Below are 26,666 nucleotides of genomic sequence, written 5' to 3' on the forward strand. Positions count from 1 at the left end.
TATTATGTGAATTACTCATTACGGAAGGTGATTGTTAAGCAAAGCTTTTCTGTATTTGTTGTATTTTGAAGTTATGCAATATTGGTTTCCACATAATCCAATTTATAAGGAAACTGCCAGTTAAGTATTAGGTCATAGTCAACAATCACATGTGTAGTGATGGTAGATGGTTGGTTTTGTGTGTTGGAGAGAGATTGCACCCTTGTGTCATGTGTGAATGTTCTTGTGAGTTTTTGAGTAGTTGTGTTGTTGAGTAATATCCTCTTTGTGTTTTAGTTCTTCAAGAATATCTATAATATTGTTACAATGTGTATATGCCCTCTTTATCAATGCCCTGAATGTTATGTGTTTATATTTAATGGGGTCTATACAGCATGAATGGATGAACTATGGTTGAAAGTTTGGTTGTAATATACTTTTGTACAAATATTGCTGTCTCTGAATTGTATATTTGGGTCCAAAAATGTGCTGTAACATTATAGTCTGACCAACTCAAGAAGGCATTGGACTAGTTTACTAACCATTTGCAGAGATGATATATAACAGGAATCAGCTGGTATCTGGTTAACATACCTTAGGGTAGAACAGTTAAATGAGATGGAAAATTCTTGAAAAGAGACTCAGGTTATTTTTTTGAAACTCAAAATATTTCTAATATAAATATAAAAGAAATATTTAAGGAAAAAAATCTTAAATATTTATTTTTAATTTTTTAAATTTGTAATTTTTATTTTCATTTATAATAAGAAACATGAATTTGATTCTTTCTTTAAAATTTGTGACTCTAAAAAGAACATTATTATTATTATTTTGTTGGGTTTTGTGAGTTATACTCGGTTCACACCGGTGGCTATGTACTATGCCGGACCAGAGTCAAGGCATAGCAACCAAATCAAAACTAAAATTAAATAAGTGTGTCAGTGTCTGTATTCAGGAATTTCCTAACAATGTGGCATGTATTCAATATAGTGGCCTTCTGTAGTGTTATGTATGTATTTCTACTCAATTCTAATGTTTCCAGGCTTTTGTGTAGTGTGTATGGTATCACACCTGTACAGGAGAGAACTACAGGTACAATAAGCACCCTATCCATCCTCCACAGATGCCTTATTTCCTGGGCGAGTTCTGTGTACTTGCTAATTTTTTCAGTGCATGTGTTTTGTACATTGTGAGTGTTTGGAATGGCTATGTCTATAATGTATGTGATTTTATTGTGTTTGTCAATGAGTGTGATGTCTGGTCTGTTGTGGTAAATTGTTTTATCTGTGATTATGGCTCTGTCGTAGTACATTTTGTGCGTGTTATTTTCCAATACTGTCTGTGGAATATACTTGTAGTATGGTTCGTGGATGTCTGCCAATTTGTGTTTCTTTGCAAGCTCTTGGTGTATTATATTTGCTACTTGATTGTGTCTATGTAAGTAATCTGTCTGTGCCAAGAGCTTGCAACCAGAAGTGATGTGTTGTATAGTTTCTGGCATGATGTGACATTTTCTGCATGTGTCATTTGTGAGTGTTGTATCTTTGAGTATGTGTTTTCTGTAGTTTTTAGTATTTATGACCTGATCCTGTATGGCAATCATGAATCCTTCCGTCTCCCCAAAGAGGCATCCCCGATCTAACCAGCTGTTTGACGCAGTTTTGTCAACAAAATCCTGGGCCAGGTCATAAGGATGCCTGCCATGGAGTGCCTTTTGAGCCCACGATTGCTTGATGGTGTCTATGCTTTTTATGTGTTGTGTCATGTCTGTGTGTTGTGAGTGTAAGTTTAATGGTGTGCTATTTGAGTCTGCTAGAGTTACTGCTTTATGTAATTGTGATGTTTCTTGTTTCCTGTAGAAAAACTCTCGCAGTGACTATATTTGTTTGTAGTGAAGGTTAACTATGTCAATCAGGCCACGTCCGCCATCTTTACGCGGAAGGGTTAATCTTTCTGTGGCGGATTTTATTGTTATTATTATTATTATTATTAAATCCAAAAGAAATATATCCCCAGTGGAGCTTTCAACACTTCTACTCTCTTCACTGCTGTTATCATCTCTATTAATAGTGAATAAAAGTTCTTCTATCGTGTGTTCTAAGATGATTCCAACTTTACCCAGTAGTCATTTTCTATTTCGATTATATTTTTACAGACTTGTCTCCATGCACCTTGTTACTGAAAGCTTCTCTGCACGACTTTTCAATGTCTGAACACTCTGCATGTTTGATGAACAGCAACCCAGTCCTTCATTTGTGTCCAAATTAGTTCTAATGAGTTGAGATCTGTATCCATGAGTTGAGAGTCGTGGCATCCATAGTACATATGGATGCTACGGTGGCAGCCATAGAATTTTGTGTCGATGTTATGTAGAAAATTTATCCAATTCGTATTTTTTGGTTTTTTATGGTGTTGTGCTAATTCTAACAAATCTGCTTTTCTAACTTCATTTTTCACACACTTGGTGGTCACTTGATTCTCTAAATTAATCACCCTTCTATTGACTTCCTGTAATAACTCTGAATACTGGTTATACAACCTTATTTTAGAACACCAATGCATTGTGTAAATCAAACATTAATTTGTAAAACAGTGTATAAGACCTGATGCAAGCATATCAAAGCAGCAAAAATGTTTGTTTTTTGAAGTAAATATTGCTGGAATTTAGTGTATGGTTTCTTCTTTTCTTACAGTAGTCCCAGTTCCAGGTTATTTTAGTAATGCTAACAGAATAAACAATTTTAGGAAAACTTATGTTTCTCCACAGTTTTTACACTAATACAACATCTTAATGAAGTCTTGTGATTGGAATTAATTTTTCCTTGTTAAATCTATTTTATGGATTATTAAAAGTATTCTTTTTATTTGTGTTAAAAGTATTTAGAATCTATTACGTTTTGAATTAATGTCACAAATATGTAAACATTATTGCAAAACAAAAAAAAAAATATTTTTCTGTTTATAAATATTACTGTTTTATAATTCAATTTCTTGTATTTTAAGAATATTGTATAAAAGTTAATTTTCTAATAACAGCATAAATCAAAATAAAATTCACAAACCTTATGTAGGCCTTGCACATAAGTGAGAAATCCACTACTAACATTTTCTGTCTACATCTATATTGTATAGAAGTTTATATCCAAATTTTTATGTATTTTATAAGAATAATTAGATTGAAAAATAGATACATAGAAGAAAACTGTCTCTCAATTTTGCTATCCTATATCATCTTTGGGAAAAGTGTGCTAGCACAAAAAATAAGACAATAGTGATCAGAATAAAATAGAGTTTGTAAACTATAATAATTATACTGCACAGTTTTTGAATTTGAAATTAATTTATATTTAGAGACCGAAGATACAAAGATACAACCTTTGTTTGTTTGTTTGTACGTACACACACTAAGATTGTATCTTAGATTTATCTTGTATCTTGCATTTAAGTATAAATGCAAAACACGTCTTATTTCATTATCTAGCTAATCAAAAAACAGGAAAAACTAGCAAGGTCAGTTTTGGTTTTTTGAGTATAAATGGAGTTTACTCCCAACAACTGAATGAATTTTTCTATTTTGGACTGATATTAATTTCAATTAGTTATGCTAGGCATTATTACAAGTAACTGTGTGGAAGGTCTTAATTTTACCCATTACAAATAACCTGATCTACAATGGAATTGGTGTTCCAACCGATCAGACTATACATAATGGATGAAGTTAAGGCTCTCAGAGAGGCAGTCAGGAAACAAAAATAAACATTTTAATTCATATTTTCCATAAAAAATTAGAAAGGTTGAATCAGATTTAAATCAAATGCTCATACCAGAAAAATCTTGTACAAATTAACCAAATGATTGTGTTACCTGCTTAACAGTTTCTCTTGCATAGACTACTTGTTCTTTCAAAGTAAGGATATATTAAAGACGCTATATTTTTTACATAAAGCAGCCACTCAAGTATTTTATAGGTATGCTACTTCAAGAAAAGGATATGCTATTGTTTAAAATTTAAAACAACAATATAAATCTATCTAAATATATACAGTAAGAAGAATATATTATTGTTCTCATGACAGAACTTTTCTACTATCTGTTTATATTAAAACATTGTTATAAAAGCTATTCTATAATTTAAAATAATTCTAAAATCTTAATCTTTATTGAATTTTCGCTTTTAACGTTAAATATATTAAAAAAGGTTAAGAGTAATTACTCTCAACTTTTTATAATTACCAAAGTCAGATATTTAATTACTAAAATTATATTAAATATTTATAAAATTTGATAAAATTCTTAGTTATATCTTGTNCACATTACCTCCAAGATATGGCTGATAGCATTGAGTTTGGAAGATGTGTTTTCTACTGTTTAGGATTCGAACGTGCTTCGATAATTAATTAAACTATTATTTTACTTTCTAACATTTTTTTTCTATTGATAAATAAGTACGAAACACATTTTTTTAAGTCGCTTGATAGCTTAAGTGTCTGCATTTTTATATTCTACTTATGTATTAAGCGCAGACTTATTAAATTTCTTTACAATATAAGAGACAGATACTTAAGATACAACAAAGCAAAAAAATACATATATACGAAATAAATTAACAATGCAAATAAACATGAAAACATTAAATTTGTAAAGTAAATAAACTAGAAAATGTATAATATAATAGATTCGGTATCTGCGGATAAAAGCTAATTAAAATTTAATAAAGGTTTAGAAAAATGAAACATATTAAAAATAAAATACGTACTGTAAATACATTTTAGTGATGGGATGATACCAAAATTTCTCCCCATTCCAATTCTTTTGAATAGTTTCTGAAGTTTAGTTTAGGAAAATTAATGATTTATACTATGAGCATGGCACATTCATTAATTAATAAACATAAGCTTAAGAATGGAAAAATGATTGGAAAACCTAGAATCAATCTTTCAAAAGAAACCTGAAAATTCTCCATTTATATGTGGATATGCATGCTTTTATTGTGTACTACAAAATAAATTCATAATCTTATTTCAGATAAAGTTAACATTGCAATACTACCCTCAAAGAAATTGCAACTTTTACTCAAAGAATTATCCCATCATGTCATCTTTGGAAACTGGTTTGTTGGCCAACATGATGATCGGGGAGGGGAGAGGTAAATCAGAAGATGCCCTTCTTTTTTTCATGCTTCTTGCAATTGGTGTGCCCCATAAATGCTTTAATTGCATCATATTTAACACTAAACTTTATTCAGTGTTAAATAAATGAAGTTTTAATTAATTAAATTCATTTAGTGATAAACAAATGATGCAACGAGCCAAACACATGTCATCATCACAAGTTAACCAAATTTCATATTCATCACTGGAGCCAGGTTTTCCTAAATGAACAGTTGCATGAATTTTTTTCAAGGGAAAGAAAAATCAAACTACTGTTTAGACTGATTCATCTTGAAAAATCAATTTTTAAAATTCAAAACGACAGCAGACTTACAGCAAACAATTATTTTTACTTAAATTTTCAAATGTGATTTGCGTGATTCTAACATACTTCAATATCACCGATGAATCATAAAACCTTACATAGTTATAATGGGAAAGTTGTTTTAACAATAAAAACACTTCTAATTACACTGAAACTAATTTAGCTTGAACAACACCTTAAATACTTTTTTGTACAATACTAATTTATTTGAACAAACGTTTTTGAACCCTTTTCATAAATCTGCATCAGGTTTAACAAGATTCAAACCGTTTAAGACAAAAGTCCAAATATTCTTGTTAAACCTGAAGNTAAAGATTTAGAAAAATGAAAACATTAAAAATAAAATATGTACTGTAAATACATTTTAGTGATGGGACGATACCAAAATTTCTCCCCATTCCAATTCTTTTGAATAGTTTCTGAAGTTTACTTTAGTTTAGGAAAATTAATGATTTATACTATGAGCATGGCACATTCATTAATTAATAAACATAAGCTTAAAAATGGAAAAATGATTGAAAAACCTAGAATCAATCTTTCAAAAGAAACCTGAAAATTCTCCATTTATATGTGGATATGCATGCTTTTATTGTGTACTACAAAATAAATTTGTAATCTTATTTCAGATAAAGTTAACATTGCAATACTACCCTCAAAGAAATTACAGCTCATTCACTTTTACTCAAAGAATTATCCCATCATGTCATCTTTGGAAACTGGTTTGTTGGCCAATGTGATGATCGGGGAGGGGAAAGGTAAATCAGAAGTTGCCCTTTTTTTCATGCTTCTTGCAATTGGTGTGCCCCATAAATGCTTTAATTCCATCATATTTAACACTAAATGAAAACTTCATTTAGTGTTAAATAAACAAATGATGCAACGAGCCAAACACACATCATCACAAGTTAACCAAATTTCGAATTCATCACTTGAGCCAGGTTTTCCTAAATGAACAATTGCATGAACTTTTTTCAAGCGAAAGAAAAAATCAAACTACTGTTTAGACTGATTCATCTTGAAAAATCAATTTTTAAAACTCAAAACGACAGCAGACTTACAGCAAACAATTATTTTTACTTAAATTTTCAAATGTGATTTGCGTGATTCTAACATACTTCAGTATCATCGATGAATCATAAAACCTTTCATAGTTATAATGGGAAAGTTGTTTTAACATTAAAAACACTTCTAATTAGGCTGAAACTAATTTAGCTTGAACAACACCTTAAATACTTTTTTGTACGATACTAATTTATTTGAACAAATGTTTTTGACCCTTTTTCATAAATCTGCATCAGGTTTAACAAGATTCAAACTGTTTAAGACAAAAGTCCAAATATTCTTGTTAAACCTGAAGCAGACCTATAAAAGGGGGTTGAGAATGTTCATTTAAATAAATTAAAGTGTTGCTGAAAAAAATATTTAAGTTGTTGTTCAAGTGTTATATCATTATAAGTAAACATACTAAATATTAAAAATAATTTTATGTATTTTTTCAATTAAAATATAATTTTGTTTATATTTTAAACTGTTTTGCAGACACTTAAATATTTTTGTTGACCACCAGCCTCGATTTTTAATTGCCAGTCAAGCTGACCCAATACTGGCCAGGTGGCAACCCTAATGTCACTCTCTCTCCCCTAAGTGGGACAAAGTACTGATCCCAAGTGCAATCTCTCATCACTCTGACTACACGAAAGTCCATCATGACAGACATCACCTCATATATGGGGCATTGTGTACTCTGCTTTATCAACGTGAAGGCCTCCAATACTAAATATTTAAATGTTAATACTGTAATTTAATAATATTTTACTCTGACTGAAACAAAAATTAATTTTCTTATAAAAAGTGGAACAATGACGAGATTTGCTCAATTCTGGTTACGAAAAAAATGCCCAGTTTTCCAATTCCAGATTCCGATTAATCATCCCATCACTAATACATTTATTTAAAAAATATATAATATTACTGTTTAGCTAATATCTTCCTTTCCGCAGGAGTGTAGTCCAGAGAACCAATGGCTCCATTCCCATGTGTGGGCATAAAACCAATTATTGCAAGTAAGGCCGTGCGTACTGAAAAAAAAAATTAATCATCATTAAGAAAACCTATGAACAAGTACTATTTATTCTGTTTCAGCATACTTACTGGACCAAGATGGTTGCCATGATTCAGGATGATGGCCAGATATACTAAGGCAGATTTTTTTTTGAATTTCAAATCTTCCATTTGGCTAAATACAAACATTACAAGAAAATAATTATTGAAAATAAAATGCTTTATTGAAAAAAATTATTGGAAATAAAATAAAAAGCACAGAGCCCAAATAGTTAGCAGTTGAAAGTTGAAATTTGGTACACAGTTAGGGTACGTCACAAGAATGTACACTAAGAAGGGAATTTTGGAAATTCCCTGCTGGGAAGAGGGAGAGGATTAAGGCTTAACCTGAAGAAATTTGCTTCTATTATACTATTTTAGATGCAGATTTTTGCATTTTTACTGTGTTTTAATAGGGTATGCCATGAGAATGCAGGTTACAAAGTGATTTATGGAAACTTTCCCACAGGGAAGTGGAAAAGGGTTAAGGCTTACCCTGAAGAACTTGGGTTTTACTTTACTATTTTAGATGCAAATTTTTGCTTTTTAAAGAAATTTTTTTTTGCATTTTTAGACCCTTCTAAAAGTTCTCAACAATCTTTAGTGTTCCATCATATTTAAAGTTGACACAAGGAGTAAATGTGCATAAGTCTGTCTTATTTGAACTCTTCGTCTTAATGTTTGATTTTATGTTCAAATTTATATTTATGAATGATTCAAAAATAAATTGGAAGATCCAATTTATTTTTGGAATTAAGTAATCCTGAAAAAGAACTCGAAAAGAATTATGAAAATTATGTTTGTTATTCATCACTTACAAGTTAATGGTACTACGCATGGGTTAGTGGTTGCAGTGATTCTTGATTATCATTATTCCTGTGTGGTACGCAGATACCTAAAAATTTTGTAATTAGTCTCAGACAAGAAAGGATCTAATTCTTGCACCCGATGAAAACAAGTAAGATCGGCTATAATCTAATACTAATCTTTGCTATTGTTACTTTTTGCCCGAGCAATGCCAAGCTCATTTGCTAGTATTGAAATAACACATCTAAGTGATCCTCTATCACCACAGGTCCCTTTCTACATGAAAAACCTTCAAACCAGGAGGATTTGAAACATTCCTTTTATTCTCCAAGCCAATAACAAACCTTCCCTCAACTTTCAACCTTTCAAACTTGCTGTTCCATCTTCTGCGTTCCAAATATTTTTATAACATTCTTTTTTTTGAATTTTAAAACTTTTCTTTTTAACATTCTTTTTAAATTTTAAACTTCCATATTTTAGAACAACAAACAAATTAACATGCAAATAAGTGCGTTCCAGAATGTTATTATAAATGACTTGCTAATTAAATTATCAGACTTTGACAGTGATAAAATCAGCTATATCATTAAAAAATAATTATTGACAATTTGCCAAATTTTCTTAAAACCTAGACATTTTTGATCTTCACCCAGACACATGAAATAAAAACCAGACAGGTAGTAACACTTGGAATGGACAAAGTGTCATACTGGTGGGGATAGCTAAGTCGAATTATGGTAGGGTAGAAATATATAATGATCGTATCTGCAGTTTATTTTATTGTGAGATGGTCATAACCTGGGGTATACCTGTATTATATACACACACATACATTCATTCATTAAAATAATTGCATTGAAGATTTATAATCCTATTTAATCAAATTACCGAAAACCATTAAATTTTATACTTTGTTATTAAAATTATGAAAGAATATCAACTCTTTCCTCTACAGTGAAATTTATTTATTCATTAATTAACTTTAGTAGAACATTAAACAGTTCGGTAAAACCCAAAAACTTTTGGTTATTACTTAATTATCTCAGAATTCCAATTAGTGGAGTTATAGAAGACTTATCAAACTGTATTGGAGCAACAAAATAAGTGAGATGAATCATTGAAATTCGTCTTTTAATTAAAGTGAAAGAATTACTAGAAATACAATATTGGATTTAGTTACTCTTAACACAATAATGAATAAATGAAAACAATCAGTGAATGAAAAAACTTTAACCCTTAAGACATGTGACAACAGAAACATCATTGCATGTGTCATTCTGTCTAACATTTTGAATATTCTAAATTACACAGATCATAATACAACTTGGTTAGATAAACTGATGAACTATATCTTTTTTATAATATCTGTTTAGCATCCATTTTTCTAAATATTTTCTAAATTTTGTTGTGAGGAATTGAGCCAAAATGCTTTTATTTTATGGAGTTGTAATATTTTGTTTTAGTTCTTTTCTTATTTTGGAGTTTGTTTTGTTAAAAAGGACAAAAACTTGCATGCTTCATTTAAAACTAATCTCCTTTAAACGAGATGATAGCTTTGCCCGTGCATTGAATATTGCACAGAGAAAATTGTCAGTAAGAGAGAACTGTAAAACAGTTCTAGCAAACATGTATGTAGATAAACATGTAATGACGTTAGAAGTGTGATGTCATATTTGGTGCTTAAAACAATGCAAAAGAAGAGCTGAGGTATAATTCCCAGAATGACACCAAATGTGATGAATAGATGATTGGTTTAAGAAAAGTTGCAATTGTAAGGTAGATTTAAGTTACAAGTTAACAAACCTTTTTTGTCAGATAAAAGTTGTTAAATGCTTTTTCTGTTTAAAACAATTTTTTCCCCTACATTTACTGTTGTATTATTACATTTTGTAAATGTTGAATTTCATTTTCATTGTTAACAAGTTCACTTCATTAAATTTTGAACTTTTACTAATAAATTAGATATAAGATTGTAAATTTTGATCTTATATTGTGAAATTATCAACAATGTTTAGTTGAAATTTTTTATTATAGATTTTACACTCTTTATAAATTTAAATGCTTTCATTTATGAAATAATCCTGGCATTACAGTAGAGCGTCGATTATCCAAAACGTCAATTATCCAAAAGAATTCCAGTCAGCAAATTTAAATTTTTGCTAGTGCTGTGGTGCTGCAATCTTTGGCTATGTCTTGGACTACTCAAATATTTTACGTTTTTGATACTAAATTAACTTCTAAAGTATAATTTTTTGTTGTTTTTATATTTTTCAATATATTTATTTTGTTTGTACAAAATAAAAAAATAATTTTTAACGATACAATAGTCTTCGTTAGGCTTAACATCGACGAAAATTCAACGCAAAGTGACACGCAACGGAGAAAAATTTCAACATCAGATACGTTAAACTATTTTTTCGTATTTAATCGGTTATCCGAACAACCCCAGTCCCCAATTGATTCGGATAATCGACGCTCTACTGTATTTGGATGCTGCTTAAAAAAGGAATCTTGTGTCTTTTATTGGCATATGTTTTGGCTTAAATTATATCAACACACCTGAATTTTTTGCCGAGCACAAATATTTTATTTCTCAAACATTTTCAACCTACTTAATATAGGCAATCTTCAGGCTTACGATAAAACCATTCCAAAATGGAATGTGTCATTTTTCGAATACGTTTCATTTGAAATTTAAAAGATTTACAATAATTGTGTATATTAAATAAATGAAAAAATAAATAAATACAATAAATAAATAACAATGAAAAGAACAAATAAATAATATAAAACATAGTAAACAGGGTTAAGTATAACTATTACAAGCTTTAAGGGTTTTTAAGTCCCATGCTTTTTTCATATACTTTCACACTGTTGGAAGCACATTAGCATCCTTGGCATTTAGGCAATGGTTTTTCATTTTACTTTTATGTATTTCCGTCTTTTCCATCTCCAACACAATGGATGGAGAGTATACAGTTTTGATGACTTGCCTCGTTCCATTTTACAATCACTCCTGCTGTCTGTGCCATAATTGCTAATATTGTGTTATGCCCTTTTATCCACATTGTATTTGTGTTCTCGCAGACGTACTGCCAGGTTTCTTCTGGTCACATCCACATAATCCTTTGCAACTCCTAACTGTTGGTTTTCAAATGGTATTTTATAAACTCGAGCTTTTTCTTCCATTTTTATGCTGTCTTTGTCATTCCTTAGTAAGCTATAGATATTGGATGCTCTTTTATAGACCATTCTTGAGTTTTTATACGTAACCAATTCATTCATCACTCCTCCTATATGCATATTGTATGTGAATTTGTTAACTGTATCTACTTTAATATCTGTTTTGCCTTTATGCTCTCTAACTTTTGATTAGATCTTCAATTGTAGCAGTTTTGTAGCCTAAATTTGTTGCAATTCTTTTAATTCTACTAATTTCCTTGATGCAGTCCTGAATGTTGGTACAATATAAAAAGGCTCTTCTGATAAGTGCCTTGAATGCTGATAATTTATATTTATACAGGTCGTCGGACCAAGATGGTATGTAGAGAGGAGCATGCGCGGATTTTAAATACACCGTTGTTTGTACATTTCCTTGTTTAAATCTTATATCAACATCCAAAAAATGGAGATGAGTATAGTTTTTTGTTCTAATTTTAGTTTTAACCCATGACTATTACTACTGATTGCAAGTAAAAATTCTTCAATCTGCCTGTAATCCTTCCAAATTATAAATATGTCATCAACATAACATTTGTAGAATATAATGTCCTCGAAGAAATCTGTCTTGAAGAAAGTCCTGATATAAGACTTCCCATTGGAACACCTTTCTTTTGTTTCTATGTTACCGCATTGAATGTAAAAAAAATGGTAGCACATTACATCTGCTAGATTATTTAAGTCCTCCGAGTATGTTGATAACACTGGATTGTGTTGGACTATAAATTCAATGAGTGCATTGAAACAAGATGCTAGATTCATGGATGGGTATAGACTTTCAAAATCCATCACAGTCCCTATTTCATTGTTCATTAAAGCCAAGTCTTGCAATTCTTTTACCACCATATTTGGATCATGAGAAACAATTACTTTGTTCTAATTTTTCTGAAACATACTTTTTTAAGCACTTCTCTAGTATATATGTTGGTGCGTTACATTTTTCCACCACTGGTCTGATTTCCTTGATCTCTTTGTGTGTTTTTTGCAAATGCAAAGATTCTAGGCTTCTGGAGATAGTCACATTAACTGACAAAAATGTTAAAAAGCTTGAAAAAGTACTGCTTGCGTCTTTCCTGACATTCTTAAAAAGACTGCATAACCCTAGCCCCAGATGACTAAATCTCCTCTTTTGAACTTTAACTATAACAGAATGATGTAAAAAGATTGTTACATTAACATAAGTTTATTCAACATTGCAACTTCAAAAGACTAAATAACAAGTATAGATACACAACAAAACAAAATCCAAAAATCAAATGGACAAAATTACAAATATTAATTTAAAATGAACATTTTTGGTAGTATTAAACAACTACCATCAAGTTATATACAATATTCAAAAGTTGAAAGCAAAATCGAATAGAATATTTTCAGTTAGAAATGTTGGCCAATGATCAGACTGTGGCAATGGCAACTTCACAAAAACCTACAGCATTTCTTATTGGATTTCAAATAAAATTTCCAGGCTTTCAGTAATGTATTGTTATCATTGTAATAGCTGAAGCATTCCTGCAAGCCTTACAAATTTTTAAGTTTTCTACATGTTTGGTGTTATGCAAATTTCATNTGAAAAATATAAAAACAAAAAAATTATACTTTAGAAGTTAATCTAGCATCAAAAACATTTGAGTCAGCACGACACAGTGACTGGAACGCTTTCAGTTAACCAATGCTCTACTGTGTTAAACAACCACCATAACGTTATATACTATAAGAGGTGCTGCACGAAAGGAAGACACAATGCATGATCCAATTAAACAAATTTACTTTTGTGCTTAATATATATATATACAGTTTCTTTAAGGATTCCTGCTGTTGTGCAATTCCAGCTACCTTCTGATGGTTTCAATATTACAGGCGACCCTGGTAGTTGGTCTTATCCCAACTACTAACCCGACAATGGTTTGTGTCTAATATTCTCTCGTGTGATTCTTAATCTAACTTAATCTAATAGAAGGTGGATAGAAGGGGAAATAAGAATAATAATAGGATAGGGGGTACCCAATTTATCAGCGAGTATTCCAAGTATTTCTTTGTCTCAGCTTCAGAGTCTCGAATGTTTTATTCTCTTGCAGATCGGCTTTGTGTGTTCTCCTCCAGATCTATCGAGCTACTTCCTTCTTGATCCGTTCTCTACAGTCTCCTTTTTTACAGCACTCGTCGGATTCCACTTATGAGCCTTGCCACCACACGTCCATTGCCTCTCATGTCCAGCCAAAGAATTTGTACTGGAATTTCAATTTTCCCCTCCAGCCTTTTCACCCTACCTCCTGGTGGGCTAGGGGTGAGTCCAAGTTCTCGGAAGTTCAAACAAGGAAACAAAGGATATTGGAAGGAAGGATAAATTTAGAGAGAGAGAATATAAAATTAAATTAAAAATTATACAAAATAGAATAGTGTACAGCCACAATACAACATTCAGAAGTTGAAAGCAAAATCAAATAGAATATTTCAGTTAGAAATGTTGGCCAATGATCAGACTGTGGCAATGTCAACTTCACAAAAATCTACAGCATTTCTTATTGGATTTCAAATAAAATTCTCCAGGCTTTCAGTAATAGCTGAAACATTCCTGCAAACCTTATAAATTTTTAATTTTCTAAATGTTTGGTGTTAGGCAAATTTCTTGAATAATGGATGAGATGTGAGCCTGTTATTTCTCTTCTAATGCAAAGGTGGCTAATGCTGTTGATATTTGATCGTTATTGATTGGTATCAGATTTTCCTGTAGGCACTGATGAGTCATTGCTCCAATGTATTGGAATTGCTTGCCAACTCTATTGTCCAACACAGGTAACAAGTAAATTCCTGGTAGGTTATAACTGTTCTGAAGGTCTTTGGTGCATCTAAGTAAATCATATATTGTAGACTTCTGTATGCTAAGGACTTGAAATTGTATTCTGCATCACTATTTTTCACTGTGCAATGTGGCTATTCCTTAATTAATCCTTTGATGACTCCAAGTTGGTATCCGTGATGTATCACTACCTTAGTAATATATTTCAATTCATCCTTCATACTTTTCTAGTCAGACGTGTGTCTACTCTTCTTTTCAGAGCTCTGAAACTGATTTGAACAAGTACAGATCATGCAAGAAAGCCAGGATAAAAATTGGGTGATATTTCGGTTTATGATTTACAGAGGTGGAGACATGCCCTTCTTTGATAGTGATAGTGACATTTACGTGTGCCTTGGAAGGATGTTCCTGTTCAGACATAGGTTGATACCAAACAGATTATTGTTGATGGACTTTAAGAAAAATTGCAGGTCAGATTTACTATTCCATATGGTTACCTGCATTGCACAGGAAAAAATAGAAGTGCAGAATGTAATTTCAAGTTGATAATGTACAACAAGCTCATGACACCCACATTATGAAAGATTGCTAACAACAACAACCTAAGCTAAGCATATAGAAAACCTCTACAATATATGATTTACTTAGAAACACCAAAGATCTTCCGAACAGTTGTAACCTACCAGGATACCTATGTAGGACAATAGGATACCAAGCAATTCCAATACATTGGAGCAATGACTCGCCCCTTAAACCAATCCCTACAAGAAAACCTGATATCAATCAATAAAGATCAAACATCAACAGCATTAGCCACCTTTGCATTGGAAAAGAAATTACAGGCTCACATCTCATCCATTATTCATGAAATTTGCATAACACCAAACATGTAGAAAACTTAAAAATTTGTAAGGCTTGCAGGAATGCTTCAGCTATTACAATGATAACAATACATTACTGAAAGCCTGGAAATTTTATTTGAAATCCAATAAGAAATGCTGTAGGTTTTTGTGAAGTTGCCATTGCCACAGTCTGATCATTGGCCAACATTTCTAACTGAAAATATTCTATTCGATTTTGCTTTCAACTTTTGAATATTGTATATAACTTGATGGTAGTTGTTTAATACTACCAAAAATGTTCATTTTAAATTAATATTTGTAATTTTGTGTGCTTGATTTTTAGATTTTGTTTTGTTGTGTATCTATACTTGTTATTCAGTCTTTTGAAGTTGCAATGTTGAATAAACTTAGTTAATGTAACATTCTTTTCACATCATTCTGTTATAGTTAAAGTTAAAAAGAGGAGACCTAAAATTGTGTGTTTAGTGTTACAAAATATCTTAAAATTTGCAAGTATTTACTCCTAAAATAATTTGTTATAATATTTACAACACAAACAAAATCACTACAATGCACTCTATCTCTCTATAATATAGGTTCATAATTTAAATTAATTAAATGTTAAATTTAACTGTATATGCACCAAGGTGAAAACATAGGTTGAAAGAGTTGTGGGGCACAAGAAACAGCCATGTTGTAGCTCCAGGAAACAAGAGAGAAGTACCACTGTCAAGTTTGTCTTAATAAAGAGTTATCTGTATTATCTGGTTAGTCAAGTCATTTATAATACACTCTCCTTCAAATATCTAATCTCCAAAAAAATGGCAGAGTAGACCATTTAAAGCTAATTATATCCTCTTTGGTTAAGCATGTAATTTCCAGCAGACGGAATGCTTTTTCTATGAAAAAATTCTCAAAAACAAAAGCAGATAGAACCAAACAGTTTTTTGTATTAGAAGCCTATTTAATTCTTCTATTAATTAATGTATGATTCAAAATTTTCAAAAATTGAATTTGTTTATTCTCTATCTATACTAATATTATAAAGAGGTAATGTTTGTATGTATGTATGTATGTATGTATGTATGTATGTATGTATGTATGTATGTATGTATGTATGTTAGTTTGTATGCAGCAGGTAATCTCCGAAACTACTCATCCGATTTCAAAAATTTTTTTACCAATATTTAGAATGGAACTTCAGGGTGGACATAGGCTGTATATTATTCCGTTAAACATGGGGGATGGACAGTTCTTTACGGTAAGCCTTCCCCGTAAGGCTTACCGTAAAGAACTCTGCTTCTATTTATACTATTTTAGATGCAGTTTTTTTTTAATAGGGTACGTCAACAGAATGTACACTAAGAAGGGATTTTTCGATATTTCCCCCGTGGGGGAGAGGGACAGGATTAAGGCTTACTGTGAAAAACTTGGCTTCTATTATACTATTTTAGACGCGGGTTTTTGCGTTTTTGATTGCGTTTTAATAGGGTATGTCAACAGAATGTACACTAAGAAGGGATTTTTTGAAAAATTTTTCCCCACGGGGGAAGTGTTATACATTTATAATAGATACATTTTAAGCCACAACAAGGCGTGGCGGGGTCTGCTAGTAACTTTATAAATTCATAGAAAATGAAAAAATTTAATTTTGAAAATTCTGAATCAAATTTTTAATTTAATGCAAAAGACTGTTCAGTTCTATCTGCTTCCATTCTCAAGAATTTTCCCACAGAAAAAGCATTAATGTTAACACCAACTGCTGGAGATTGCATGCATAACCAAAGAGGTTATAATCAGTATTAAAAACAAAATCAGCTGAAGTCTGATTTAATCAAGGGTCATCTGTGGAACACAATATTTAACTTACAGTCAGAAGAATTATACTCGGTGGTTTCATGGGATATTCGGGAGGTAGTACAATTCTTCCATGATAAAGACCACTGTCAAAGTCAGTTTCGGGTGGACCCCTAACCGTGAAATGCCATTCAAAGAGATTTTCCTATAATATAATGAATACAATAATTAAAAAAAATTGGTATTCATTTATCTTATCAAGAATTTACCACTATTGTATTATTATATATTAATTTTTCTAGATAAATTAATATACTTATTCAGATAAATAATATAAATAAATGAAATTAAAATTATCATGAACACAATGAATTATAATACAATTACAGTCGACCCCCCTATAAGATAGAGATACGTTCCATTCTCTAGGAATCCGCTTTCTTACGAATCCTTCCAATCACAACCCGACACGTATCAAGTTTACGGACTACGGCTGTTTGAAAGATTTTCTTCCATAAAATTAATCGATTCTAGACTAATCCGACTCAACATTTCCAAAATACGTATATATTTTTTGGGAATAATCCGTATAAACTACGCTATAAACAAAAAATTGTAGGATTACTTACCGAGTGTCACCATTCGACATTGCCATTGCTCAACATTGTTTTCGTCGCGGAACAGCTCAGCAAAGAGCGGCCGATTTCTAACAACTTATTTTTCTGTGAAAACTTCGTAGAACTTCGGAGACATCATTAATATAAATAATTTTAATCGCCGTTGAATAAGAAATGTTTCTTTCACAAGAAATGTATAAAATTACAGTACTGTATTAGACTTACGGTACCTAATTTACATACTGACAGACGATAGTTAGCGTAAAAATCTCCGTAGCGTGGCGCCACGCTAGACGGCGGAAATTATATATTTAATTATAACAAAGTTACAATAAGTTAATATATAATTATATATACAGTACCTAATTTATATATAATTAATATATAATTATATGTACAGTACCTAATTTATATATAATTTATATAATACTGTCCAGACGATAGAAATCTCTCCGTAGCGTGGCGCTACGGACGGCGGGAAAGTAGTTCGGCTTCCCGATGACGTTTGAGGTGTTTATAGGGAACTTTTACTATTTTTTACGGATACCGGTAGCAATTTTTTCGTAGTTTTATAGGAATCGTAACTATAGGGACCGTAATTATAGGGGGGTCGACTGTATCAAACCATACGGCATTGACAAACAAAACTTACTTCAAGTGGTTGTGCATAATATTCTTCTGTAGGATTTCTCAATTCCATTGCTTCCTTCATTAATCTTTTAACAGCTAGAAATAATAAAATGCCATGAAAGTATTTTAAACTGAATAATTTCAAAATCATTTAAAAATTATTTTAATTTAAAAGAATGCTTATCAACTCAAACTGGAATTTAGCAATTCTACAGGTAAATCCATCTTTTAATTCCAGCAAATTGATTAATTCACTAGGCAAATATTTTTGACTATCTTTTAATGATTGTCTTCAGGCCACTTATCAAATTTATATTAGGTCGTCAAGGATGAAATTTGTAAGTAATAATATTGCCAACCATTGAGTCTGACCCATCTCAGAGTGCCTATGAATTATTGTTGAAGTTTGGTGTTAACAAACAAGCAATATTAACTCTTTTAGCTCAAATCGGTAAAGTGAAAAAGTTAAATAAATGGGTTCCACATGAACTGAATGAAAAACAGAAACAAAAGTGTTTGGAAGCTTGCTTGATGTTGCTTTCTCGTCACAAATCTGAGCGTTTTTGAATCAAATTGTCACTTGTGATGAGAAATGGATTCAATATGACAATCGCAAATGTTCAGCACAGTGGTTGGACAAATCACCAAAACACACTCCAAAGCACAATATTCATCAAAAGAAGCTGATGGCAAGTGTTTGGTGGTCTAGCAAAAGTGTGATCCATTATGATTTCACGAAACCTGGCTCATCAATTACAGTAGAAATATACTGCGACCAACTGGACGAATGATGCAAAAACTTAAAGAAAAACAGCCTAGATTGGTCAACAGATTGACTCCTATCTTATTGCACGATAATGCTAGACCACACACTGCACAAATGATTATGGCAAAACTACAGGAATTGGAGTTGGAACTTCTTCATCATCCTCCCTACTCACCAGACCTAGCCCCCACTGACTACCACTTCTTTTGCAATTTGGACAACTTTTTAATAGGAAAACAATTTAATTCCGACAATGCTGTAAAACTGGCCTTCCAGAAATTCATTGACTCTCGTCCACCAGGTTTTATACCACCTGCCTGAACAACCTGCCGCTTAAATGGCAAAAGTATATAGACAATGTGGGTGCATACTTTGATGAATAAAATAATTCCTTATATTTGTAAGTTATCAACCAACTTTGCCTTTTTTTTCACAAATCTCATTTTTGACAACCCGCTATAATAGAAGAAAACTTAAATACATTAGAACACATGTAACAGTTTCTTGGAACATGCATCATTAGTAGAACTGATTCATAATTCTAACAAAAATTATAAGTAAATAATTTTTATTCCTTTTACTGTTTTTGTAGTATTCTGTATGTAGCAAGGCTGTGGAATCAGTAGATTTTTACACAACTGACTTTTCCTTACCATCCAACTCCAACAAGGGCAGACTTGTAAACAAAGTAGGCACGAAAATTCTGACGTCATCACGTGACCTCAGAATATAAGCTTCAATAAATATACGAGGGCTGTTCGGAAAGTTTGCGGCCTCACATAGAAAAACAAACAAAATAATGTTAAAACTTTTTTTAGTTTTCAATGTAATCTCCTCTGTTATCAATGCACTTATTCCAGCGATGTTCTAGCTTTTTTATGCCATCACAATAGGTCGATTTCTCAAGGTGTGCAAAATACTCGTTCACTTCAGAGATGACTTCATCATTTGAGTGGAATCTCTTTCCAGCCAAGAATTTTTTTAGGTTTGGAAAAAGGTGGAAGTCACTGGGGACCAAATCAGGTGAGTACGGTGGATGTGGAACTAATTGGAAGCGAAGTTCATTTATCTTTTGTTCAGTGATTCTGGCGGAATGTGCAGGTGCATTATCGTGATGGAACAGAACTTTTTTCTTCTTCAAGTGTGGCCTCTTTTCTTCGATTTCTTTCTTCAGTTTTTCCAAAAGTTCACAGTAATAGACAGCATTAATGGTCTTTCCTCTTTCTAGGTAGTCAATAAAGATGATGCCTTTAGCATCCCAAAAAACCGAGGCCATCACTTTAACCCGCTGATGGAACTGCCTTTGCCTTCTTTGGTGGTGGCGAACTATGGTGTTTCCATTGCTTCGACTGTTCTTTTGTTTCAGGAGTGTAGTAATGGATCCACGTTTCGTCAGTAGTCACAAACCGACGCAAGAAATCCTGTGGGTTTTTCTGGTAGAAGTCCAAACACTCCTTTGACATCAAAGTGCGAACACGTTTTTGCTTGGCGGTCAGCAGATGCGGCACCCACCTTGCTGAGACCTTCGTCATACCCAAATCTTCAGTTAGGATGTGGTGCACTCGGTCGACAGAGATGCCTGTTGTCTCAGCTATCTCACGCGTTTTCAAACGGCGATCTGCTAATACCAAATCATGAACTTTGTCAATGTTTTCTTCAGTGACAGCAGTTGACGGCTGTCCGCTGCGAGGGTCATCTTCCACACTTTCTTTGCCAGATTTAAAAAGGGCTGTCCATTTTTTCACAGTGGTGTACGAAGGAGCAGACTCTCCTAAAACTTCATCCATGTCAGCTTTGATTTGAGATGGGGTCAACCCTTTTTTCGTCAGGTATTTTATGACCGCACGAGTCTCCGTCTTCTCCATTTTTGACAAAGCATGTGCACACTGACTATCTGCTAAGCTGTCGTGGCAAAACTTTTTGACAAATCAAGCGGAAATTGGTATCGTATCTTTAGCAAAGATGGCTGAATTATTCCCGCCCAAAATTAAATTGATCGCAGCGCCGCATATAGGCAAGGCTGCGAACTTTCCGAACAGCCCTCGTAGTTCTAATAAAGATAAAACATAAAAACTTTTTTATTCCAAAGCTAAAAGATTCCTCTAAGTAATGACATAGTCAATATATAAATATGTATTTGATAATTTTTACTTTCCTGGCTGTTATATATAGCAGAAAAAAAGTGTAGCGATCGGTCAAAATATGATCCCAGCCCAAATTTTTACAATTTTGGACTCAGGACTCCTCGAAATGTTGAGATATGCAAAAGATTCAGGATTTTTTATGTATGTGTGAATGTTAGATTGTACGGGGGAGTATGATTTTGAATCAGAGTCGGATGGTTTAAACACAGCTATTAAGTTATTAAGCTTCAAAATGGCTGAACTAAATCATTTGGTACGTATTCTAACATCCATGCATACAAAACAAAACCCAAATGATTTTGCACTTTTCTACATTTTGAGGCTTCCCAAGTCCAAAAGAAAAAATCTGGAAAAGTCATTTTTTGATTGTCATTCTTTTCCTTTGTTATAGGCCTATACTGTATAACTGCCAGGAAAGTAATAATGACAACAATTCTGATTATTTTAACAAATACAAAATAATTAATTTTTTAAAATTGTTTTAAACATTAAAATTTGACACATCTACTGAATACATAAATTCTCATTTATTGACTCATTTGATGGTGGCAATGGTATTTAGTAAGCATGTATGAATAAAAATAGTAAATACATTTGTACAAACACAAATTAGTTTCATAAAAATATTGTATGTACAGTACAGTACATAATATACAAGTATATTGGGTAAGTATACAGATACATTAAACTAAGCCAAGAATAAGAAATATAACATTTAGACTGGTAAAGAAAAAGATTGCTTATTTTGCCAGGTTGATTAATTTATTATTTTTCATCTCTGTTATCTGAATTACTCCTTACAAAAAGAATCAATTCTATTAAGTCAGCATTCACTGAAGCTCTTAAATCATATTTAATAATTTTAAGAGCAGAAAATAAATGCTCTACTGAAACCTGGTTGGTGACAATGCTGTGACAATCAATGTTGTATCTTGGATAATGTCTGGATAGTGCAGTATTGCTGTTTTAACATCCAAACTTGAAAAGTGATCAATGTGATTTATTTTTTTCAGTGCATAATAAATATCATCTTCAAATTTTTTAAGATTTCCTTTTCTGTCTGTACTTTCTTTTCTTAACCCTCCTAACACAAGGCAGTGTCGGATCCAACACGTCTTGTTTTTTTTCGTTTGCACAGGAAACAACGCTATTGTTGGGGGTTGTGACCATAAATGACCCTATGAAGCAGTAGTTCTGAAGACAGCAGCGTGGAAAAATAAGTCTACCTTCAATTTTTCTCATAATTTAGGTTGTAATTCAGTGTCGGATACGACACCCCCTTGTGATGTACATTATCTTCTTTCATCATGTAGCAAGAGCCTAAAGAGCTATTTCTTGATTATCTACTGTTGTCTGGCAAATTACTATAGCAGAATATCAACGGTTTACTATGGACAAAGGAATTCATCAAGAATTGTTACGACAATAGATCAAGAATTGTTATGATAATTTATGTTCATAATCAGAATTCTTCAAAATTTCTGTATGATGATCTGAAGATGCTTGTTTCTTTCTGTCCGAAGAAAAATAAAACTGTAGTCCTCATATCATTTGTGCATTACACTGGTGAAATTGACCAAATAACCAAAAAACCTACCGTAGTTGAATTTTATAATATGACTGAAGGGGTGTGGATGTTTTTGATAAGTTATGTCATGCAAATTCTGTCAAAAGAATGACAAATCGCTGGCCTATGTGATACTTCTAGGGCATTTTAGATGCAGCAGCAGTAAATGCCTATGCAATCTACAAGCTAAATATGCCACAAGAATATAGAAGCAACACCTGCCAGGCTGAGTTTTTGAAGAAACTTTCTTTTTCACTGGTTACACCACACATGAAGGAAAGGATGACATATCCCCACATTAGTAAAACATTGATAGAAAAAATGTGCAACATCCTAGGAATAGAAATGCCCGAAGATGCATCATCACTAAATCCATCCATATCGGCAAAACCGTGAAAATGTTCTTTTTGTGGATGGAAAAAGAATCGAAGAGGGAATCACCTATGTACCAACTGAAAGAAAAGTATTTGTGGTGAATACAAGAAAGTGACTTGTCTGTTATGCATATGATTAAATAAATAGAAATAAAATATTTGTTCCTAATTTAAAAAATTGTAATTGTAATTTTGTAAATACAAAAAAAATTTGTTCTTAATTAAACACAATTTTGTAACTTTTGTAAATATACATATTTACTTTATCATGTATTTATTTATTTAAACCAAACAAACCTGATTTTGTCAAGGGAAAAACAGATTTTTTGGCCTTGTGACATGTGTCCTGATAGTCCACCTCCTGGCAGGAGGGTTAATTTTGAGGGTAGAGACGAGTTTTATGAAAAAACTAGCAGATGAACCAGATGTTGTTTGGACAAAAAGTAATGATAATGAAGATTAAAATTATTAGATTATAGTGATCTTACTCGTTTTTACTGGGTGCAAGAATTAGGTCCCCCTCTTCTGAGACTAATTAGAGAATTTTTAGGTGGGTCTACAAGTATGTTCGATTTTCCACAAAAATGCAAAAAAACTGCATCTAAACTATACAATAGAAGCATTCTTCAGGGTAATCCTTAACCCTCTCCCTCTGCTCTGCGAGAAAAATTTCAAAAAATCCCTTCTTAGTGTATATTCTTATGACATATCCTAACTGTGTACCAAATTTCAACTTTCAACTCCTAACCATTTGAACTCTGAGCTTATAATCAAGATGGGTTAAAAAAAAAATAATAATAAGACTGTGAATGCGAATAACGAGTAAAATATTCATAAAGTCAAACCACACTGGAGATATGAAACACGACCCCTTCTATGTCTCTATCTTGTCAACCTTTAATTAAGAACCAAAATTTAATAGCATTAATGCCCTTTATACACATGCTGTTCCAAATTTTGTTTCTTAAACTTTAGTCATTCTGAGATATTGTTTAATATTTCAGAACAGAAACTGTGACCATTGAAAAAAATTAAACAAATTAGACACCAACATATGCGCACATGCGCATTAATTTTTTCCCTTATTTGACATTTTTTGGGTTTGAGAGATCTCCGAACGTATAGATTTGCAAAAACTCAGAGGGTCAAATGTGGCACGATTCAAATACTTTTTAGTTTTGTATATACATAATAAGTTGGAAAAGTTAAAGAGTCGGATTAAGGGAATTTTTGACGACTGCAACTCCACAGCCCCGGTGCGTAGTTATATTCTAAACAACTAGTTTATGCTACGGTGTATGTTGCGTTCAAACCACGAAAGTACATTCTATGCAGAACAAAGCCATTTGATTGCCAGATTAAATTGGGCTTTGTTTCCACTAATATTAATACAGTCAAACCTCAAATTTTGAACACCTCACTTTTCGAACAATTCAGTTTGCAAACAAAATTTTCAACACCAAACAACGTTTGCCCCGGTCGTTTTACTCGGTTGCGGAACAAACTACTCGGCAAGAGCCAGCCACAGATTAGAGAGACACGGAGAGTCAACTCCGTATACTTCCCGCGTTAAAGAAAGTCTACAGCTAGACCAATCGACGACGGGAATACCGATTCAATAGTTAGAGGCATCGGGATTGCCCGGCGTCGTCAGACGTCACGACACGAACCATGGACGACGTTATTCAAATTAGATTTCGATGCATATGCCAATAAGATACTACTTCCCTTTTTTGGTACGCACGCAGCCGAATTTGAATCAAATTAATTTTAATAAAAAACTGCGCTAATTGACATTTGCGTAATATAAACGACATCCACCAATCTGTGTTTAAAGGCGCTTAACTCAAATTAAATAACAAAAATTTATTAATATAATATTATATATTATAACATCAATATTTAATTTAATATTTATTAATACTAGGTATCCAGTTAATTACAACTAAAAATAACAAAATAATAATTAAAATATCTGGTTTTTACACTGAAACTGAAACAAACTAAACAAAAAAATCAAACTTAATTTAAATTTAAAATAAAGCAATCGATTGACACATAATATTTCAGAAAGTGCAGATAAAGTACTGGTAGTCTATCTTGATTGATTTGGTTGTATTTCATCCAGGTAGAGCCCAGTCTCTATTTATATCATTTTTTTGTAAAGCAATGGTTTCAATTTCAGTTGGTGGTGATAGAACATTTTGCTTCGAATATATATTTCTTGGGCCCTCCAAGCCTATTTTTACCAAATCTAACCTATTAACTATTTTTTACTATACGATAACCGTTCATCGTTAACGAAAAGTATTAAAAATTTACCATAATAATACAATTTTTGCGGGCCCGGGACTTAAGCCCTATTAGTCTCCACGTAGATCCGCCCCCGGTCGACGTCCATAAATATAAATTATAATTGGGAAAGTACGGTAGAACTTAACTATTTTAAGCGGTAAGGAAAATTTCCGCGGGGAAAAACTCGGCATTTTACGGACTCGTCGTCGGTTTCTCGTTTCGTTTTTAGTCTGGGGAAACGAACGTATTAGCAAAAACCGGCGCCGCAACAAATTTTGGAAAAAGTTAAAGTATCGGGCGGAAGTGTTTGTATTTTTGGTTTTCAATTTACTCCGAGCAGTTTTTACCCATTAGACGATTTCGCCTTCGCGCGTCGACGAAAACATTTACGTAAAAGCTATTCCTATGGCCGGAACGGCCTTAGGAATAGCTTTTACGTAAATGTTTTCGTCGACGCGCGAAGGCGAAATCGTCGTTTTGACGGAAGTAAATTCTCTTTCCGAGTATTTACGCGCTTACGTGGCGGTCGGCTTCCCATCGGAGCCGCGCGTTTTACCCGTAGGAAATTGAAATTTTCGGCACGGCAGAATTTACTAAACGAGTAATGTAGCGTCCGAATTAAAGCCCAGAAAATAGTGGAGAGGCCGGAATCCGACTCTGACGATCCGTCCGACGTCTCCTTTCCGTTATTACAATAAACGACGCAAATCTCGGTGTCGGGCGCCTACCGGCCCGACTTCGGACGGCGCTTAACCCCAGGCGGAGCCACCTTCCGTCCGACCCCGCCGGGGAAGAGGGCGCCTAGGAATCGAACGTCCTAGTTCGACGACCGACATCCGACGCGTACGCCGCGTTTATCGACCGGACGGAGGAGGAATCCTTTTTGCCTTTGACCGTCGATTCCCCTCTACCCCAACGCCCGTCGTCGGAAAGGAAGAACCTTACCCGGACTCTTCATGTTGTACTTCGTCTCCATCTTCTACCGTTCGATTCTGGTAAATTGTGCCGGAGAGTCGAATGAATCGGGCCCGCCTTCGGACCCGTCGCTTCCGCCACGCGGCAAAACCTATCGTCTCCCTGCCGAAGAAGTGGCGTCTACCGATCCGCCTACGTCACGTACCACCGCGGCGCCTCCTCTCGGCCAAAACCCGCTTTCTTATACTTAGCGGGCGCCTAGTCGAAAAGTTTTATTTTCTGTTTTAGTCTTAAAAAGAATTCGCCCGATTTTTACCACTAATTTCCTTTCGTCGGAATATA

The 26,666-nt window shown here is 33.0% G+C and overlaps 1 protein-coding gene across 3 annotated transcripts in view; it reads right to left on the reverse strand.

The window, feature by feature from the left end:
- Positions 1 to 26,554, reverse strand: part of LOC111635357 (ubiquitin-conjugating enzyme E2 J1-like) — a 69,090-nt gene extending 42,536 nt beyond the window's left edge. For 2 of the 3 annotated variants that reach the window (XR_002758360.1, XR_002758359.1), the window contains exons 1-5: positions 26,355 to 26,544; positions 18,286 to 18,359; positions 17,090 to 17,221; positions 7,606 to 7,690; positions 7,427 to 7,532 (exon numbers count right to left, since the gene is read on the reverse strand). Coding sequence is in view for 1 of the 3 variants with exons in the window: in XM_023380298.1 (XP_023236066.1) it covers positions 7,427 to 7,532; positions 7,606 to 7,690; positions 17,090 to 17,221; positions 18,286 to 18,359; positions 26,355 to 26,385 (428 nt within the window). In the remaining 2 variants the exon portion in view is untranslated. Of the gene's footprint in view, positions 1 to 7,426; positions 7,533 to 7,605; positions 7,691 to 17,089; positions 17,222 to 18,285; positions 18,360 to 26,354 lie in introns of all 3 variants that reach the window. The other variant, XM_023380298.1, reaches the window with a different exon arrangement.
- Positions 26,555 to 26,666: the final 112 nt, after the last annotated feature.

Source organism: Centruroides sculpturatus, unplaced genomic scaffold, assembly GCF_000671375.1.
Source record: "Centruroides sculpturatus isolate CEXI.00-Female unplaced genomic scaffold, Cexi_2.0 scaffold916, whole genome shotgun sequence".
NCBI lineage: Eukaryota > Metazoa > Arthropoda > Arachnida > Scorpiones > Buthidae > Centruroides > Centruroides sculpturatus.